This window comes from Miniopterus schreibersii, assembly GCF_964146895.1.
Source record: "Miniopterus schreibersii genome assembly, chromosome: 12".
Classification (NCBI taxonomy): Eukaryota; Metazoa; Chordata; class Mammalia; order Chiroptera; family Miniopteridae; genus Miniopterus; species Miniopterus schreibersii.
In genome coordinates, this window is record NC_138112.1 from 32,602,888 (window position 1) to 32,624,525 (window position 21,638).

Genomic DNA, 21,638 nt, shown 5'->3' on the forward strand with positions numbered 1-21,638 from the left:
GATGCGGATCTAGTTGGTGGAAAGCGCGCGGGTCGGCAGCAATGGCGGCGCTCGGTATTGCGAGAAGTGGTGGCAATTGGTTTTCGGCTTTGGCGCTCGGAGTGACTCTTCTCAAATGCCTTCTCATCCCTACCTAGTAAGGGATCCGCAAGGCCAGGGGCTGGGCTAGGAGGCCCGCGGTCGGTCAGGGGGGGAGAGAGAAGCGCGGTTGACCCGGGTGTGAGAAGGAAAAGGAACTTGGAAGTTGCGTAGTCGCCGCTTCGCCTTTGCTACGCTTCCCATTCTACGTATTGATTGTTGCTTGACCTTATAACTATAGCTTAGCCCCGGTTGTCTGGGTTCAGGCCAGGCGTAGTCTTATTGAATGTTTGTGAGCCTCAGGGCCCTCATCCTGAATATGCAGGTTAGAAACACCCACCTCCACTCTTCATTCAGCTAATGTTTATCAGCTGCCTACTGTGCTAGGCACTGTTCAGAGTTAAGGAGATGCGGGGAGAGGAAGGCATTTCCCCTCCTCCCATGGGTGGAGTTGGTGGGAGTAGATAGACAAACACCGGAGTTTCAGGTTGTGACTGTAGGGCAAGGCTTTACTTCTCTTTTAAGAGGTGATGTTTCAGTTAAAATCCGAAGAATGAAAAAGAAGGAGCAATGTGAAAAGCAACTGAGACATAGGAAAGAGCAAGTGCAAAGGCCATGTGGTAGGAAATAACTCCGCGTTTTAGGGACAGAAAGTGGCCATTGTAGCTAGGAGCAGTAAGTGAGGTGAGTGGCACAGGATGAGGTGGGCAGTGGTCAGATAACAGGTTAGACTGCAGTGTAAAAAATGGATGCAGGACCAAGTCTGAGAGCTTGGAAACCAGCCAGAAAGCAACCACCAAGTTGTAATGTGTATACAGTGAGTACTTAATATATATTAATATTAGTTTCCATCTTCTGTTCATCCTTCCTAACCCTTCTCCATTGACTTTTTCCCTCATTTCTTTTTTCCCTTCCTTCCCTGTTTAGGGTTTGGTTTATTGGTAGCCTTTGGTTCAACAGTTGAGCATCAGCCTGTGATCCCAGAGATCAGGGTTCCATTCCTGGTCAGGGCACATGCCTGGGTTGTGGGCTGATCCCCAGTAGGGGGCTCCAGGAGGCAGTAGATCAATGACTTGTGCAGCATTGATGTTTCTCTCTCCGTCTCCCTTCCTCTCTCTGAAATCAGTAACGACATATTTTAAAAAGAAAAAGAGTATGTTTGGACTTTTGGTCAGCCCTTTAGATAATTCTGAGACCCTTTTCACTTGTAATTTCCTCGAATTTTCCAAAAGAAGGTCTGGCCTCCAGATAAGTGAGGTGTCAGGATTATGTAATGCCTCTTTGTGTCTTTAAAGGATAGTGAGCTGTGACTATGTAGGGGGTATTGGTCCATTTAAAAGCATAATGTTAGAAATGTGAAATTGATAATTGATAAAATTTCGTTTTATTCGTCTGATTATTTCCAATAGCCATTCCACAGATTTTGAAGTACACCGAAACTGGCTTGCTATCACTCACAGTTTGCCAATGTCACAGTGGTATTATGAGGTAAGTTTCAACTTTCACCTTTTTGGTTGTGTTTTGGGGAGGGGTGTTTTTTTTCAAGATGATGTGTGACATCATAAAGTATTATTGATATTAAAATAGTTTCGATGTGATCATAAGTCAAATAAAGCCTTATAAAAAGTGTGTTCTTTCCTTAGTTCTGCCCTCTGGAACTATTAGGGAATTCTTTTACTTCAAAATGAATTTACCAAACTATAAATTGGTAATTAAAATATTTGCCACACCTCTTTTGAAAGCACATTGGGTTGGGAAAGAGGAAAAATTGGGTTCTAGGTCTGACTCTGCCACAGTGTTGAAAGTATATTTCATTTCTCTGAGCCTTAGTTTCTCATCTGGCAAATGAGGATTTGGAATGAATTATGTCTACAATCCTATCTTTCCCTGACATTTTGCAATTTATGAGGAAAGGAACAATCAAATGTGCTGTGTAGGCATCTGGTAATGTACGAACTAGTCTATTATTTTTTATAAAAACCATTTATTTTTATTTCTGGTATGAATTACTAAATTATATGTGATACTCATTTTACAAATAGGAAAGTTGAGTCTCTGAGACAGAACTTGAACCCAGGCTAGTGAGTCATTGGTTATGCCATAGCTTCCTTTTTGTATTTAGATGAATAGAACTATGTCATAATCAAGTTTATTATTACAAGGTTTTAGATTAATTTCCTTTGTACTGTAGTTGACTAAAGAAATTGAAGATCATACTTAGAGTACAGTTTTTGATGTTATGCTCAGTGTTAACAAAGAAAGTGTTCTGTTCGTGGCATATTTTAAATGCAGTTTCATTTCATGTGCTTCTTTAAAAATCAGAGAATCTTTGCACCCTCTTTTGTTTATTCAGTTACTTAGGATATGTTCTATCTTCAATTTTTACCACAGGCAACTTCAGAGTGGACCTTGGACTACCCCCCTTTTTTTGCATGGTTTGAGTATGCCCTGTCACATGTTGCCAAATATTTTGATCAAGAGATGCTGAATATCCATAATCTGAATTATACCAGCTCAAAGACCATACTTTTCCAGAGATTTTCCGTCATCTTTACAGATGCACTCTTTGTGTATGCTGTGCGTGAGTAAGTCTGAGAATGTCATTTTGTGTGGAAAGTATTGAGGAAATAATTACAGTATTAATCTATAACTCATTGGGGGAAACAAAGTTCATATATAGCAAAATTTAGAACAGTCCAAAACTGTGGTAAGCTGCACAGTGAGTCATTACAGTAAGCAGTCTACCTGAATCTTGTGAAAGAAAGTGGGGGAGAAAGTGAGGTTACAAGGCAGAGGTAGGACAAGTGATTGTGAGTGATGTGAAAGGTAGTCCCAAGTAGAGTTCCAAAACCATTTCTCCTCCCCAAATGGCTCCATATGCTTTTCTTTCCTTCCTTGTAGCAGCCCCCCACCCCCGAGGATTCCATGACCTACCCTGTTCTTTACACACACATACATACAGCACACTACACTCATGCACAAATATGCATTGTGCTAACCACCAATGGAGTTTTCATTCTAGTGAACTCAAGAAATCTTATGGAATGCTTTTAGTTATCATCTGAATTCTTTCCTTCATGAAGACTCTTTACTAATTTTAAGTTGTGTTCCTATTTTGTATTTTTATGCTTTGTATCTTTTACCTATAAATTACTTTTAAGTACTTAAATATACATATATAGAACGTTTTGCACAATGACTTCCAAGTAGTAAGTTTTGGGTTAACGTTTTCTTTTCTGTCATAATACTTAGGCTTGCTGGTATGATTGTGACAGAGCAGTAACTGGTGTTCATTCAGTGACCCTTGTCATAAATAGATCATTTCTGTGTGTGAGGCCTTCTAGACTGAACCCTCACCCCATTCAGGAAAGAGTCCCTTGGGAATGTGTTAACCCCTGTTTATTCACATGGAGTAACTCCTGTTTGACACCCTAATTTTCAGTCTGTTTATGACCTCACAAGAGTTGGAAGGAAAGGTAATTTGTAATGCACTCCCTTTTACTCAGAATGTTTGAATTCAAGCTCCCAGGGAAAATGTGTGCAAGCAGAAAGAGAGAGCAAGTAGAGTTCAAGTCCATCTGCAATGTAAAGAGAGCAGTTAAGTAAGATAAAAATGTTGAAATCTATGTGCCAATTCCCAGAACCAGGCACTATGTACAGATTAGTAACTTAATTTTTTCAATTACCCTGTAAGGTTACTATCTCTGTTTATGAGGAAACTGAGGCTCCTTGGGGGAAAAGCAGGCATTTTTCACTGCTCTTTAATTATATTATTGTGTTCTACTTTTTGTTTTAGATTTCTTTGTTTTTAGAATATGACAGTATTCAAATGAACCACATTTTTAAAAATTTTAATAGAATAATACATCCTCATTGTCAAAACTTTAGAAACCAGAAAAGCACATACACACAAAGTAAAAATGACCTGTGCTACTCCACTTAAAGCTTTCGCTACCAACAATTTGGTGCATATTATTTCAGCCTCTTTTCTGTGTCCAAATATAATTTTTATAAGATAAGAATGGAATCAGCTGATATTGTCACTTAATAATATGTATATCACTACCTTTACATGACATACATTTTTATAAGGGTTTTTTAAATTATTTGGACAAGCAGGAGCTGCAAGTTCCTGGATCTGTTTTGTATTTCCCTCTGCCCCCTTCCCAAACTCTTGAAGCTCTGTTACTCATCTGACTGGTATGATGGTAGATGATTTAGAGTTCTGCATCATCCTGGTCTGCTTTTTTATAGCCTTCACCCAAGGATATGTGTTTTACAGATTTTAGAGATAGGGGAAGGGAGAGAGAGAAACATCAGTGTATGAGAGAAACATCAACTGGTTGCCTCCCCTACCAGTTGATTGAACCCACAACCTAGGTATATGCTCTGACCGGGAATCCAACCAGCAACCTTTCAGCACTACAACCAACTGAGCCACACCAGGCAGGGCCTGGTCTGCATTTTTTACTCTTAAGGACTGAAAAAGTATGTGCCCTCTCAATATTCAAAATCATTATTTTGGGGGTTTTAGTGGCTGGGTTTTTTTGTTTAAAATTTTTTAAAAAAAAATATATCTTTATTGATTTCAGAGAGAGGAAAGGAGAGGGAGAGAGAGATAGAAACATCAATGATGAGAGAGTCATTGATCGGCTGCCTCCTACACACCCCTGACTGGGGATTGAGCCCGCAACCTGGGCATGTGCCCTGACCAGGATTTGAACCGCGATCGCCTGGATTCTAGGTCGATGCTCAACCACTGAGCCACGCCCGGCTGAGCTGTTTTTAATTTTATTAAATATAAAGACTTTGTTTCAAATCAGCATAGCTGAGACAGAACCACCCTGCGGTCTTTGTTTCTACTATCGCCTTTTAAAGCAGTAAAAAATTGCATGGGCAATTTTATTAGGAATGGCTAATGAAATGTACCAGAGTGTATCACAATGTATATACTCTGTGGGAGTGTTGTGATGTTCTAATGAAGATGAAAGTTGTTTCTGATTCTTTCCTGGTTTTTCAATGTAGGTGCTGTAAATGCATTGATGGGAAAAAAGCAGGTAAAGAACTTACAGAGAAGCCAAAGTTTATTCTGTCAGTATTACTACTGTGGAACTTTGGGTTATTAATTGTGGACCGTATCCTTGACATTTTATATACTATTCTCTTATTCTGTTATATATTAATTATAAGATTAATTCTTTTAATAATGGTGATTCTGAAACATGAGCTGCTTATGGAAATGGGTGTGGGGTAGGTTAGTGGGTTCCCAAAACCTTAGTCTCTCCCCAGCTTTACCTGACTGGTTGTTAGGCACTTTGTCCCTGTAAATTTAGTGGTGATATGTGAGAATCAGTTAAACCAAAAATAAAGCAATATACTAGGATTCTTAGATTAATCTAATATGTAGTTATTAAGCAGTTTTATAACACATTATTCTAATACCTTCTATAGGAAAGAGCATATCATAGTGTTGCATATGGGAACAGATAGGACTTCATGCTTTTCTGCCTTCTTGGTTTACCACATATTAACAGGCAAAGCTCTAAAATCCTAGTAATAGAAGCCTAATTTTTACAGTTTTCACAGAAGTAGCCTGGCTTGGAGGAAAACACCCAGACTTTGATTTAGAGCTCAGACTACCTTACAGGTTCATTGTGAGGCTTAATAAATAAGATTGTATAATACTATAAACAGTGGAGTGCTGCATGCTCATGGCCTTCATTAGCTGTTAGGTCCCTTCCTTTCTGGTGACTAATACTAAAAAACATTAAAAAAATCCTTTTGCCCTTTAGTTGCTGGGTCTTTAAGGTAGAAAAACATGGGAGAATTTTCTGGTTTTCATAAATTTTAATTTAAGAGTTTATCCAGGATTTGACTGTTTATAGAAAACACATTTATTAGAAGTCTAAACTAGTAGTTATATGTTTGTCTTTAATTTGCCTATTAAGAAAGCATTTGCCATTTTTAAACTTAATCTACGGGCACAGTTCATTATGAATTTGGTATCCTTTGTTGTCTTTTCTTGACCTAATTTCAGATATCCATTTCCAATACAACGGCTTTTTATTTGGATTAATGCTGCTATCCATTGCACGATTATTTCAGGTAAACACAAAATAGGCTAATCAGATGTTTTCCCCCTTACGTTTGTGTTTTAGCCTATAAAGGCAACAGTATGGTGAGTGATGGGTAAATTTATTTGAGTTACCAACCACTTTTATTGAGTATTTTTCACAAATTCCATCTTCTCTTTTGAAAATTTTATTCATTTTACAGATAAGAAAATTGTACTCTTAAAAACTTGTGAGAGTATGGCAGTCCTGAAGTAAACTTGAGTTTCTACATCTGGTTGGGATCATTTATCTAGGAGTGAAATCTTCAACAGTTTTTACAATATAATAACTATTATGGTGGGGCTTTACCATCAGAAGGAAGCATGTGGTATAGTGTAACGGAGGGTATGGGATTTGGAATCAGAAGACCTGGGTTGAAATCCTGACCTACCCTAATATGCTGTGTGACTCAGACAGGGGTTACTCAAATGCATTGGCTGCTTCAGATTAGGTGCATTATGTATAATATCTTATTGAACAAACCTTGCAACTCTGTGAGGTTGTTATAATTATTAGTCTCCTTTTTATAGAGGGAAAAATCAGAAATTCAGATTTTGGGGCCATCCCTGTGCACACTGAATCAAAATCTCTGGGCTTGTGGTTTAGAAATCCCCAGGGAATTTTAATAAACTATTAGGTTTGGGAACCATTAACCTAACACAAGTCCTTTAACCCTCTCAGCCTCAGTTTTCTTATCTGTAAAATGAAATTTACCCCTTGTTACATTTTTATTTGTAAAATGGGTTTATCTACCTCACAGGGCCTTTGGAAAGATCACATTTGATAATCTATTTTAAAGTTACTTGTCAACTATCAATGTCTGGATAAGTTGTGTGTTTTGTTTTGTTTTTAACTATAAAACGCCACATAGTACTTAAAACATAATTGGTATTCAATGAATGATTGTTGAAGGGTTGTTGAACAAATAAGTTAAAGTTTAGCTATAGAACCACCTAGACCTTCTCTGAATCTTAAATAAATTATAAAATTGGTGAAGAGAGATCTGGAAGCATCTTATTCTTTTTCCTTATCATTCCCAACTCATCTATTCTAGACCACACCTGATGAGACAGTGAGAGAAGGAACCTGGCCTTTCATGGTCCCTTTGACAGTTTCCTTTGCTGAACCCCAGGACATTATCCCATTTGATCCTTCCAAAATTCCTGTGAGGTAGGTAGAATTCACACTTCTTTAGTTACAGTCAACTCGGTTTGTTTGTTTTTTCATCAGAATACCTTTAGTTCTCCTAGGATCAAGTACTATCCTTGATGCCGTCAGCCTGATAATACTATATGTTACCTGATCAATTATATAAGATTTAAATAATTTTTTGGTAGCGAAGCATTATATGTATTCATCCATACTCTCATTCATAGCTTCTCTCCAGAAATCAACTCCAGCTATTATAAAACTTTATAAGGGGGGAGGTAATTTAATTATCTGGGCTTTAATTCCTTAGGGAGAATTTGTAGTGTGTTGTCAGGATGATATATTTTGAACCTCAGCATCAAGCTTAGAACTTAATAAATATTTGTTGAAATAAGGAATTTATGAACCCACTAGACTCAATATAAAAGCCAGCTGGAATTATTTGCCTGTATTCACCTTATATTGCATGAACACTATTTGCCTGAATTATAAAAAAAAATTATTTTAGAAAATTTAAATCATATACAAAAGTAGAGAAAATAGCATAGTAATCTACACACACAAAGGATTATTTTGAAACACATCTCAGACATCATATTTCATTGTTAAGTATTTCAGAATATATCTTTAAAAATATGTTGTTGTTGTTTTATAATTTTACATTTTATTTCCCTCACACTGCCTTATGACCTGATATACGGTGCATAGTTGTCTGAGATGGGGAAATTATAAAAAACCATGTACTCTTCATTTTCTATATTATGTTAGTTTACAAAAACAATTAAAAGGATTTGATTTTAATATCTTTAAAAATATATGTGGGGTTTTTTAAATTGTACTAAAATACACAACATAAAATTTACCACCTTAATCGTTTTTAAGACAGTTTAGTAATGTTAAGTATATTCACGTTGTTGTGCAACCATCTCTGGTGTTTTTTATTGTGTGATAAATTTTATCTAAACAAATTTAGACTTACAGGAAAGTTACAAAGATAGTACAGAGTTCCTGTACCCCTTGCCCATTTCCCCTAATGTTACCATCTTATGTAACTATAATGTGTTTATCAAGACTAAGATTTCACCAGTTTTTCCACTAATGTCCTTCTTCTGTTCCAGGATCCAATCCAGGATACTACATTACTGCATTTAATTTACCCTGGATTTTAAAATGATATTTCCCTTTTAAATCTCCTAGAAAAGGCATATGGAAGGAGCATTTCTCTTTGCTGTTCTCCTACATTTCAAGCACATTTACCTCTACGTAGCACCAGCTTATGGTATATATCTGCTACGATCTTACTGCTTCACTGCAAATAAACCAGGCAAGTTTTAGTGAGAATAGCAAAACTTCCTATATTTTATTTTTTCTTGACTTGAGGCTTGCTTGGTGAGGGATCTTATGAAGCACACAGCTATCTCTCAGCTATTGAGCCTATGTCACCTTTACCCATTCTGACTTTTCTCTGCTCTTGCCACATCATAAAGATTGGCGTACTATCGGGATCCTCCCGGTTTCACAACATGGTATAAGTTATGGTTTGCCATGCTCCTGGTTAATGAGAATGTTTCTTTTCTGTAGATGGATCCATCCGATGGAACAGTTTCAGCTTTGTCCGCCTAATTTCCCTGGGACTGATTGTTTTTCTAGTTTCTGCTCTTTCGTTGGGTCCTTTCATAGCCTTGGTAAGCCTTTTCTTTTTTATAAAGTAGTACATGCTTGTTGTTGTTGTTGTTTAGAAAAAATAATAAATTTAAGGATATAAAACAGGCAAACCTAGTCCTTTTTCACTCCTCTTTAGTATGATTCTCCAAACACAGGGATGGTATTTCTTGAGTCATTTTAGTGCATATTCACATACGTATGTGTATATATTTGTATGTTTAACAATATGTCACACACAGTCGATCGTCATTATCACAGGCTCCATAATTGTTAGCTTGCCTACTTGCTAAAATTTATTTGTAACCCTAAAAGTCAATACTTAAGGCACTTTCACAGTCATTTCACTGACAGCATTTTAAAGTACCTAGAATGTTAAAGATGTTCAACAAATATTTTCTTTTATCCCTTCTTCCCTCACCCTGAATTCAACTGAGTAATTTTAATTCCTCCTAAAACTGGAAAGCACTGCATTTTTTGTAAAGTCTTCCCTGCTTTCACTTTCTCTTCAGTAAACTTGGATAAGCTGCAGCCTTTCTTTGCACCTCCTAAATTCTTCCATTATTATACTTGGACTGGCAATAGTATTGGACTGGCATTCAAAGTACTTCCGTGTTTCTTGTCCTACTGGACAGATGAGAAGGTTAGACAGAAGAGCTTCTGTGAACTGCTCAGCATCACACTACTTACTTGAAGGATCAAAGACTGGAACTCAGACCTCATAACGTTCTACATACTATCCATAGATGTGGTTCTCTTTTTGAATTTGGAAAAGATTGATCACTGTTTAATCTTTTCAACAGAACCAGCTGCCTCAAGTCTTTTCCCGACTCTTCCCTTTCAAGCGGGGCCTCTGCCATGCGTATTGGGCTCCAAACTTCTGGGCTTTGTACAATGCCTTGGACAAAGTACTGACTGTCATCGGTACGGTAGCAAGCTTTTTTACTTAGACTCTGAATATTGAAAGGACTAATCACATTGAGAAATGAAAAAACCTGCTTTGTGTTTTGAATGAGGTTGAACCATTTGTTCTTCAGCTCTGCATTTCAGCTTTTAGAATGAACAAGGGAGTCGTTCTAGGGACTGAGGCTTCATTGCAGTAAACAGTCTGCGTGTCTTATAAAAGCTCTGTGGCAATGAGGTTGTTGACCCTTTCCTTGCAGGAAAAAAATAAAATATTTAGCCGTTTTTAAAAGGTAATTTTTGCCTTAAGGAAAACATTATGCAGTAGTTAACCCTACTTTTAAACTGAAATATGGAAAGAAGCAGGACAGAAGAATGTGTAAGTTGTAACTCAAAGTAATAAACCAATAAGTAAAATGATAGCCATGCATTTTAGCATGAGATGAGAAGAAATGGAAAACCTAAGCTATGTTTTTAAGTTTGGATTGTGATGAAAAATAATTTATACCTTGAGATGGTTCTATAGAAAATAAGTCGTTTTGGAAAATCACAGTCTTCATTTGTGAATACAGCCTAGGTCAATGGGAAGTGGCAGGATCCAGAGAAGGGTCACAAACTTTTTCTGCAATGGGTCAGATAGTAAATATTTTAGGCTTTGCAGACCATGTAGGTGTTTTGTTTGTTTGTTTACAACCTATAAAATATAGAAACCATTCATAGCTTCAGGGCCATGCACAAAGAGGTCACAGGTTGGATTTGGCCCCCCAGGCTAGAGTTTACCAACTCCTTAATCTAGAATCTGATGACTTGGTTGGAGGCCCACCTGCATAAATTGCTGGCTGTGTGGCACTGGGCAAGTCATTTGATTCCTTTAGTCCTGCTTTCCTCACTCTAATGAGATAATAGTACTTTACCTATTTCCATGAAACGTGTTGTGTGAAACAAATGTAGTAATAAAGAAATGGTATGTTGTCAGTGCAGGGGCTTTGGAACCAGACAGAACTGGGATCAATTCTACCACCTATGGTTGGTTACTCCATTTCTGTGTGCCTCGGGATGGGAGGCTAAAAATAATGGCTGCAAATCCCTTGGCACATGGGTAGATGCTTAATGCATAGGGACTGTTGTTACTGTTTTTGATACATACTTGTAGGAAATCATAATTTGATACTAATCCTTCACCCGCTGTGAATCTAGCCTCGATGTACGTGGAATTCTTAAAAACTAATTTCTTAACATATCTCAAAAACGCTTTAAACAACCAGTATGGCATGAGGTACAAGGGCCACTTGCCTTGTCTTGAGTCAAGAAACTGCTAACTTACTTTGTATATCTGTCTTAAAGATGTCTTACATGGCAGGTCTGTGGCAGATTAGGCAACTGTGTTTCAGGGAAATCATTATTAGCTTTAAGAGAGAATCATCAGGCTGAAGGAAAAGGGAAGAGGTGAATGACTAGGAAATATTTTAGTAGTATATACTTACCTACATTTCACTGATTTTCAGTGGCTCAGGACAGGGTTGTGTAGGTGCTCAGACTTCCTGACTGTCCTATTGGCTTGTTTTGAGGTAGGGTTTGCATTATCGTCCTCGGGTCTGGTTCACTTAATAAGTATTTCTTTATATACACACACACATTTATATATGGGGGGTTTTTTTAATTGATTTCAGAGAGAGGAAGGGAGAGAGAGAGAGAGAAACATCAGTGATGAAGAGAATCATTGTTTGGCTGCCTCCTGCACGCCCCCGACAGGAGATCAAGCCTGCAACCCAGGCCTATGCCCTGACTGGGAATCGAACTGTGACCTCCTGGTTCATGGGTCGACAATCAACTACTGAGCTGCACCGGCCGGGCTAAAAAGTATTTATTGAACTCTGATGTGCTGGGGATAGGACTGAATTACTCACCATTCCTGCCTCTAAGGAATCCCCAGTAGAGTAGAGGAAATAGGTATGTAAACAGATACAGTGCAGTGTAGTGAACACTAGATAGAGACTTGTAGAAGGTATACCTGGCCCACAGGAAAATGAGCTGTATTTCGTTTTGCTTTTTTTTTTTAAATCATCACCCGAGGATATATTCTTTATTGATTTTTTTGAGAGAGAGAAAAAAACATCAATGTGAGAGAGAAACATTGATTGGTTTCCTCCTGTACACTCCCCAACCAGGGATTGAACCCACAACCTAGGTATGGAACCCACAACCTTTTGGTGTACAGGATGACGCTCCAACGAACTGAGACACCTGGCCAGGGAAAGAAAAATTAGCTTAATTTCTTGATTTAGGAGTTTTCTCAAATGAGTAAATTAGGAGTTAACTTTGCAAAGTGAGTAGGCCATTCTAAGCAAAGGGAGTAACCTATGCCAAGGGACATAAGTGTTGAGAGTGGTATGTCAGTTCATTGTGGCCAGGTTACATTTAAGAAAATGGAGGAGATAAGGCTGGAGAGGAAGAAAGGGGCTCGATCATGGAAGACACTGTATGCTATGCTTAGGAATATGGACTTTATCAGGCAATGAAGGATCCAGAGCTGGGGTGTGGCATGGTCAGACCTGTATTTCAGAAAGCTTACTTCATTTTAGAGGTGGGAGCAGATTGCTCTTCATGTTGCCTACAATGGGGTTCCTGTTAAGCTGCACAGATTTCCTGTTCCAATACCCACAGCTGCCTTACATGGTATAATCTCAAGACCAGCAGCATTTTAGATAGAATAGCACAGAATAGAGTCAATGAAATCTTAACTTTGAACTAATTATAAGATTTCATAGCTTATTTTTTCTTTCTCAAGGAATTGATTGGTAAAATTTGGTGTGTTGTTGCCTGGCCAGTGTGGCTCAGCAGTTGAGCATTGACCTGTGATCCAGGAGATCATGATTCGATTCCCTGTCAGGGCACATGCCCAGGTTGTAGGCTCAATCCCTGGTAGGGGGCGTGCAGGAGGCAGCCGATCAATGACTCTCTTCATTGATGTTTCTCTCTCTCTCTCTCCCTCTCCCTCTCTGAAATCAATAAAGATTTTTTTTTTTTTTTTTTTTTGGTGTGTCATTGATCAAAACAAAACAAAATGTCTACGTACTATGCAGGTTTGAAATTGAAACTTCTTGATCCCAGCAAGGTTCCTAAGGCCTCAATGACAAGTGGTTTGGTTCAGCAGTTCCAACACACAGTCCTTCCCTCAGTGACTCCTTTGGCCACCTTCATCTGCACTCTTATTGCCATATTGGTAAGAATTCACACGTGGTACTCATCTTTTGAGTTTTCTCTTCATTTCTTTTGTGTGACTGGTTAAATTTCAACTTGCAAGTTTTTTCAACACAGCACAAATTCCATGGCTGTACCCCTGCTATAGATTGAGGCATGTCCTAGCAATTCTTAGAGCGACGGAACACCATAAGGAAGGATCACTAGTAAAGCCTCTGTGAGAGAAAGATTCTTAGACCACTTGTTCATCTTGGGATGAGGAAGGAGAAAAGCCCATGGAAGAGGGGGCGTGGGCCACACTGTGGGGAAAGAGGAAGATGTTTATAGTCAGGACGTCCCAGGTTTATGTTGTTTTCATCCATGGCTAACTCATCCAAAATCCAGAGTTGATCTGGGCTACATGGATATTGATGATGACGGAGTCACCAGTGGCTGTGAGCATCAGATGAGACTCTAATATGAGTCAGATGCTATTAGAGGCTTTGTGTTCTTATTTGTTAGGGATTATGATGCCTTCAATTCCATGGTGAAATTTTAGTAGAATTCAATAAAAATAACTCAATTCTATCGATAATTGTACTCACCTTTAATTTGGGTTTCTGAGTGATCAAGCCTACTGTCAAGACACTGTTCCCACTTAATTACGTGGCAGTACTGGTTGGTAATTAAGTTCTATGGCCTACTTGTTCACATGTTCTGAGGTAAAGCTTTCTTTTCTAATACCTCAGACTTGTAAGCTGCTTATGGAAGGCCATAGTTTTAGTACAAATTACACAAAGCTAGGTGTTTATCAGTATAGAAAACCTAATGTATTAGCCCCAAAATATCTACAAACTTTTGTAGTTTGACCTATAGGTTCAGTGACAATTATGAAGATGTAATAAGGGGTTATAGTGGATATCTTAGAACTTAATTATCATTTCTTATTAATGTTGATGAATTATATATATATCTGAATGCCTTTTTTTCTTAATAGTTTTTATGTTAATTTTTTATGGACTGTTCACAAAGTGATGAATTATCCCAGTTTAGTGGAGAATAGTCTTAAGACCTACTGTTTTACAAAGATGATGCAAATTGTATTCACATAATGCCTATTTTAAATGATACTGAAGTTTTATCTTTGCCTGTTGTTTCTAGCCCTCTATTTTCTGTCTTTGGTTTAAACCCCAAGGGCCCAGAGGCTTTCTCCGATGTCTGATCCTTTGTGCCTTGAGCTCTTTCATGTTTGGGTGGCACGTCCATGAGAAAGCCATACTTCTAGCAGTTCTCCCAATGAGGTAAGCAGATAACTCAGTCAGTCAGCATTTCTGGAATATTTCACAGCGACACTATTTTTTTCTTTTTGATCTGTCCCTTCTTGACATGTTCAGTGGGGTAGGCAAAGGTAAAAATGTACAGGAATAGGTTTATACCTAACTTGGGATCCTTGCAACCTGTGAAGGTTCTGTGGTATGCAAAATTGTGCATATTTTTCCGGCATATATTGGTGTGAGGGGTACTCTGGTGGTTAAGAACCATGACACAAAGCTTTTAGGTCTGGAAATTGAGTGGCAGCATAGTATGAAAAAAGCATGGGCTTTGGTGTCTTCACATCTGTGAAAATAAGGTCCACTGTTCCTTGTTAAGTGTTGTTAGTTAAGATTAAGGATGGAGTCCGTTATGCAATAATACCTAACGTAGGTATAGCATTCAGATTTTACAGAACTGTTATTTTGGTGGTTTTCATTTTCTTTTTTCTTATTGCAGTCTTTTGAGCCTTACAACAACCTTTAAGATAATTAACATAAGTGAATATCATCCCCTGTCTTAACATCTGCAGAAACTGGGGCTCAGAGAGTTTAAGTGACTTATTCAAAGTCACACAGCTAGCAAATAGCAGAGTAGGACTTAAACCTGAATTTTATGTTGCTGAGTCTTACGATTTTTTCACTGTGCCATGCTAAAAAGGCATTTTAAATGTAATAGTGTCCATTTTATATGTAACGGAAACCCAGTAGATAGATTGTAATAGAATTAGCATTTTTTTCTTGAGATTTTTCTTAAGTCCTGAGAGAGATCATTCAAGCTATGAAAGAACATGAAGCAAATTTGTCAGGCCAGTGTATGGTTTGCCTGGGTTCATTTAGCAACTTGGAGTTTCCAAATTTAAAAATAGAGCAAAATTTCTAATGTCTTCAGTTAAAATTCTTACTGAACACCAGCAAGTGCCAGGCATTATCCAAGGGAAGAGCTGTAGGGTTGGAAATTAAATTCCAAGTTCTGTTGCCTGGCTACCCACCACTAGGCAGCTCCCATCCCACAATATCCCTTTCTTGGGAGTAGGCGATTACTCAAGGAAGCAAGATTCTTTTTTTAATATTCCCCAATTCAGTGTGGTACATTTTTGTATCAATTTCTTAAAGATTCCCACTAAAAAATTAATATTCACAATTGAATTGGACTTATAGCAAAGATTAGTATGTTGTATTATGCTTAAGTCAGTTCTAGAAGTGACAATAGATGCAATTTATTCAAGCTATTTGTAAGTGTAAGTTTCATTTGTTGTTTTAAGGAATTATGAGAATTTTTATTTTTAGCCTTCTCTCAGTGGGAAAAGCAGGAGATGCTTCGATTTTCCTGATTCTGACCACAACAGGACATTATTCCCTCTTCCCTCTGCTCTTCACTGCACCAGGTAAACAGCTTCTTTTTAGCTCAACAGGTTTGATTGCCATGCCCTTTTCATCAGAGCCTAGAGATTAGTACTATCTGATTTAAACAACCTTAAAATCTCTTACGAGAGAGCTCATCCATTCTCTTAAGTAAAACCTGCAATTTGTCCCTAATTCTCAGTACCTTTAGATGTCACAAAAATGTACAATTAAGCTCAAAAAGTACTACTAGCACTGTATAGTTGTGTCAGAGTGTTTATATAGCCTTAAGTCTCATAGACCTGTTCTTATTAACTAAATTATCATCTGCTTTTTTTTCTTCTTTTAACAGAACTTCCCATTAAAATCTTACTCATGTTACTGTTTACCATTTATAGTATTTCCTCACTGAAGACGCTATTCAGGTAATCAATAAACTGCATTTAATATTATATTTACTCTTGTGAATAGTTTGCTCCTAAATGTGCAATAAGCCTTTTAAAAATTATTTTTACTGCCCTGGCCCTTGTGGCTTAGTGGTTAGAGCATCGGACCACCCATAGAAGGGCATGTGCCTGGGTTGCAGGTTCCATCCCCCGGCGTGTGGGAGGCAACCAGTCAGTGTGTCTCTCACATCCATGTTTCTCTTTCTCTCTCTCCCCTCGTGCTCCCCTTTCTCCATCCCTTCCACTCTTTCTAAAAAAAAAAAATCCTCAGGTGAGGATTAACAAAAAATAAAAAATTATTTTTACTAGCAGTAATATAACATCACAAAAAATCAGCAAATAGAGGGAGAAATTACCCATAATCCCATCACTCTGACATGACAACATAGGTCATATCTATAACTTAGGGAAATATTTGAGGAGGGACTACTTAGCTTAAATTAAAACCTTTTATGAGAACTAAAAAGTGAAACGTAAAATATGCATTATGAGTAAAACCACATAAATACAGATACATAAAACTAAGAATTCTTACATATCTTAGAATTATAGGTGGAGTGGAATCATGGGTAGAATGTTTTTCTTTTCTAAACTTTATGTGTTGTTATCTGTATAATTTTTAAAAGCTTGCTTCGTATCTAATTGTGTTCATAAAACTTCATGTATTTAATTATACTTAAACTTATTTAAAACCATGTGGCCCAACAATTCCCCTCTTAGCTATATACCCAAAAGAATTGAAAACAAGTACTCAAACAGATACTTGTATACCAGTGTTCATTACAGCTTTATTCACAGTAGCGAAAATGTGGAAACAAATCACTTGTCCATCTGCGAATGAATGGAAAAACACTGTTTGTGTGTATGTGTGTGTGTGTGTGAATATTATTCAGACAGAAAGAGGAATGAAGTTCTGATATGTGCTATAATATGGATGAACCATGAAAACTTAGGCCAAGTGAAATAAGCTAGACACAACAGGACAAATATTGTATGATTCCACTTATATGAAATATCTAGAATAGGCAAATTCATAGAGACAGAAAGTAGATTAGCAGTAATGGGAACAGGCGAGAGGGAATGGAGAGATCCTGCTTGGGGTGATGAAAGTGTTTTGAAAGTGGATAGTGGTAATGGTTGTACAACTTTGTCAGTGTGCTCAATGATACTGAATTGTATACTTAAAAATGGTAAAAGTAAAATAGCAAAATATATGTTATTTTACCAAAACAAAAAAATTATATATTGTTTCCCACATTCTTATTCCAATATCAGCATCCAGCCCTCTTCCAAATGCACGGCTAATTCTCTCTCAGAGCTAAGTGACAGCCTAGGTAGATGATAATTGGGTACGTTTGGATTGTTGAGATAATATAATGGTATATCATTATCATTTTTTTCTAAATGTCAAATTGAATGCACTCTTTTGACTCTGGTTCTGGCTGTACTTCTTGTCAAGACAGCACAAATGCGAAGCTTTAGCTGAGAAATGTTTGTAAAAAAAACAGAATGACTCATCTAAATCAAACCACCTCTCCCTTTTTCTTCAGGAAAGAAAAACCTCTTTTTAATTGGATGGAAACTTTCTACCTCCTTGGCCTGGGGCCTCTGGAAGTCTTCTGTGAATTCATATTCCCTTTCACCTCCTGGAAGCTGAAATACTCCTTTCTCCCTTTGTTACTGACCTCAGCATATTGTGCAGTGGGCATCACATATGCTTGGTTCAGACTGTTTGTTTCAGTATTGACTGACCCTCCTGTTGGCAAGACAAAGAAGCGATGAATAAAGGAACTGCTTGGATGTATTCCAAGTAATTATTTCATGGGAAATTAATCAGAACTTGAAGAAAGTTGCTGGTGGCATGAACCATTCAGTAGATCCGTTTGAGAACCATTCTTCTAGGCTTGGCCTTCCCCAGCCTAGCAACCTGATTGTCACCATGGTGAGAAGCCACTTGTCCTCCATAAGCAGTGAAACATATCTGAAACAAATGTTTCCCTCCGCTGTTAAAATTGTCAGATCATTCAGACTGCTGTGCTTGCTCCAGACAATCAGAGAGTCTGATCAACAGAATGATTATTTGTAGCCTGTTCTAATCATTGTCAGGCTATAAATCACAATTAGAATCATGTGCTAAGGGAGATATAAATAAAATACCATTTTGTATTTCTGCACAAGAATATTTTGAATCATTACCACTCCTATACCTTCCTATTGGTGTACACACAAGTAGATGGTGTACTGTCCCCGTTCTGTACACCTTGTTCCAGGATTTTTTTTTCCATTGTAACTATACAATGACCATACTCAAAGCTGAGGGAATATTTAATGAATGGTTTCGCCTGTCAGCAGAGATTATAAACCATATCTCTTAGATTGAGTTAAGGATATCTTGTACAGTTTCTTTATTCTAGCAGCAAGCACTGCAATTTTGATAAGGCTGCCATATCTCAGACTTTCCTCATATGAGCAAACTTAAGTGGTTTTAGCAGCCTGGTCTTGTCCTCGCCCTCCCCTAAGCATACTTCAAATACACTTTTTATCTAGGACCCCAATTTGCCTAATATCTGCTGCACATTGAAATTCAGCCAACATTTATCTAGCTGACACTAAGAACTTAGACACATTTTTATTTACCCAGTATCCCCTATTAGAGGATCGGAAAGACTCCAAGGTCATTGGCATCCTGGGATGTTAATCCAGCTATTCCATCTCTTAAATTCACTGTATTTTCCCAGACCTCTTTAGAGTCTCATTGCAGAGATAAAGATGGGAATTTTGCCAAAGGGAGGAGGGGGGAGTCTAGCCCCTCAAGCCTGTTTGCCTCACCGCACTGCCCCTTGCCTCCTGTGTTCCAGCTGTCCTAACAACTCAAAGTTCCCAGGGTGCCATGCTGTTTTGTACTTCTGCTTTCTTTCGTTCACGCCATTTACTCTCCTTCCTCTTTGCTGATTTTTCTTCCCTGTCACCTGATTTTTCATACTTCAAGATTCAACTTAACTGCTACCATATCTATAAATATAAAGGTAGTACAGTGTAGTGATTAAGAATTGGGGCCCTAGAGTTAATCAGCCTGATTATAAATTCTACCTCCATGATTTTTTAAAATCTGTAGCCAAGTTATTTAGCCATTTTTGCCTCAGTGGCCTCATCTTTAAATTGATCATAAAAAATTTAGAACCCTCCCTGAGACATACTGTGTTCAATAAGTATTGTCATATTTTTATGTTTTTATTGATTTTAGAGAGAGAAGAAGGGAGAGGGAGAGAGAAACATCGATGTGAGAAACATCAATCAGCTGCCTCCTGCATGCCCCCTACTGGAGATCCAGCCCAAAACCCTAGCATGTGCCCTGAACAAGAATCTAACCAACGACCTTTTGGTGCATGGGACGACACTCAGCCAACTGAGCCACACTGACCAGGGTTATCTTCATATTTTTATGGGTCTTCCTCTCCCTTTACCTTTTCTTCCCCTCCACCAGAATTGATACCCCCACCGTGTGCTTCCATGCCAGGGGTCTACTACCCTTAACAGCTGTAATACTTGACTGTTTATCTGTTTTCCTCAGGAGACTAACAACTTGAGAGCAGAGACCACACTTGTTTTGATAACCCCAGTTTTTGGCACAGTTGAATAAATGAAACACACCACATAGGCCATGATTAAAATCTAAATGTTTACTAGTACAAGCAATAACACAAGGGGCCCAGTGTAGTTCCTCACGTCTTTGCCAATTGGTGTGTAAGCCAAAAAAAAATTGGAAGATGAATTTGGATACATCTCAACAAGGCCAAATTTAACTATGCTTTGTAGATTGTGAATGTGATGTGATGTCAGAACTGGAAGAGCTCACCTGTTGCAGAGATTTCCAGAATGTTCTACAGAACCTCTGAGGCTCTGGGCACTGTCCCATCTTCCACCAAAGCAAATATGCTTTGATCTATTTCATATATTAGGCTTCATGTAAGTTTTTGTTTGACTTAAGAGTTCAAAGTCTGAATATAGTTTTTAAAGCAATTCAACCTCTTGTATTACTAAGAGTGCAATGGCTCCAGAGACTGAGGAATAGCTTGTTGGTGCCAACACAGACTAGAACTCAGACTTCTGCCTACAGCCCAGGACTCTCCCAAGCACTATACTTTGTATTCATGTATTTAAACTTCACAGAGATGTGGGTGGTTTTCAACAACAAATTGCTAGGTTTTAGCAATTACTAAATAAAGTGGTGTTTCAAAGTGTTTTGAAATCTAGAATTAAGCCAAGTCAAGAAGAACAAGCCAAGGTTGCTATCAAAATTTAAACAAGTAAGACCTATAAACAACTCACTTTTTACCTGCTGTTTAATTGATATACAGTGTGCCAAAATCTCATAAGATAAAAGAAAAGTGGAAGGGACTTGGTGTTCTTGGTCACTGTTTACCCAGGCCAAGGCACAGAGGCAGACCCTGGAGAGAACTGCAGGGAAGATGAGCTGTGTGCCCCCTGGCACTGGTGTGGTTGTTCTTATCAAGGACTTCCACCTGGAAACTACTTGGTGAAGGAAGCGCTTCGGTATCGGAGTGAATTGCCCCCTATGTACAGTGAGTACAGCTTCTGTTTGCAGTTAGTGGGAGAAAAAAACATGACCTTTGAGAAAGATGTTGTGCTCTTCAGTAATTTGAAATTACATTTCCAGCATGATTGTGGTTAAAATTTTTTTTACCCATCTGTCCCCTCTTTTGTGCTCCAAAGAAGTGAACTACTGTGTTAATGGCAGCTGAGATTAGCCGATTTTATAAACCTCAAAAACTTGAATCAATATAGCCATTAGTTTCTCACAATAAAGCCCCATATTCAGCATCCCCATTTTATAAAAGGTCAATAAGTGTACTATTTTTTTCTCTCTCTCAGATGTCAGAAATAAAAACAATATGCTTTATATATAAAATAACTATGAGAAGAACAGGGCCCATAGTGTACTTATGTACAGGTCATGGAATCCTAGAATTTTAGAAAGTCTCTCAGAAGAGCACGTAGGCCAGATTTATTCTTCATAGTTCCCTGACAGAGAACGGTATAGCTGATTAGGCAATGTGGTGGTGATCACCACCTCATACTGTAGCACACAGACACACACCCAATATGTGCAGCTTTTTCTTAGGGCATTTAATGCTGAATTAATATTTTACTTCCTCTGACTTTTACCAGTTGGTCTCTGGAGCAATACATAGTGAGGGCCTGCTCCCATTTATAGGACAGCCCATCAAGTGATACATAAAGAGAAAACCCCATATTGTGTCTCTTTCTGTTGAGTACCTACTATGTGCCAAGTATAGTACCATGCTAAACATTACCTCTCAGTCCTTCCTAAAACTTTGAAAATCAAACTCACTCATTGCTTTAAAAAAAACCTCACTGATTCCTACTGAGTGTTATGTACTGGACGAGGTACTGGAGATTAAAAGGTAAAC

The 21,638-nt window shown here is 38.0% G+C and overlaps 1 protein-coding gene across 7 annotated transcripts; it reads left to right on the forward strand.

Annotated features, from left to right (window-relative positions):
* ALG8 (ALG8 alpha-1,3-glucosyltransferase) lies at positions 1–18,361 on the forward strand. Of its 7 annotated transcripts, none has more exons than XM_081153874.1 (13): positions 1–136; positions 1,488–1,566; positions 2,470–2,663; positions 5,104–5,213; positions 6,116–6,183; positions 8,538–8,664; positions 8,922–9,025; positions 9,806–9,926; positions 12,989–13,128; positions 14,247–14,386; positions 15,686–15,783; positions 16,092–16,164; positions 17,736–18,361. In XM_081153874.1, the coding sequence occupies exons 1-13, from the start codon at positions 42–44 to the stop codon at positions 17,965–17,967; spliced, it is 1,581 nt and encodes a 526-aa protein (XP_081010000.1). In that variant the 5' UTR covers positions 1–41; the 3' UTR covers positions 17,968–18,361. The 7 variants fall into 7 exon arrangements, with proteins under 7 accessions (XP_081010000.1, XP_081010002.1, XP_081010003.1 ...); XM_081153876.1 differs by having other exon boundaries at positions 10–136; positions 13,030–13,128; positions 14,281–14,386; positions 17,736–18,360; XM_081153871.1 differs by lacking the exon at positions 8,538–8,664 and adding an exon at positions 7,246–7,361 and having other exon boundaries at positions 12–136; positions 13,017–13,128.
* The last annotated feature ends 3,277 nt before the right edge of the window (positions 18,362–21,638 follow it).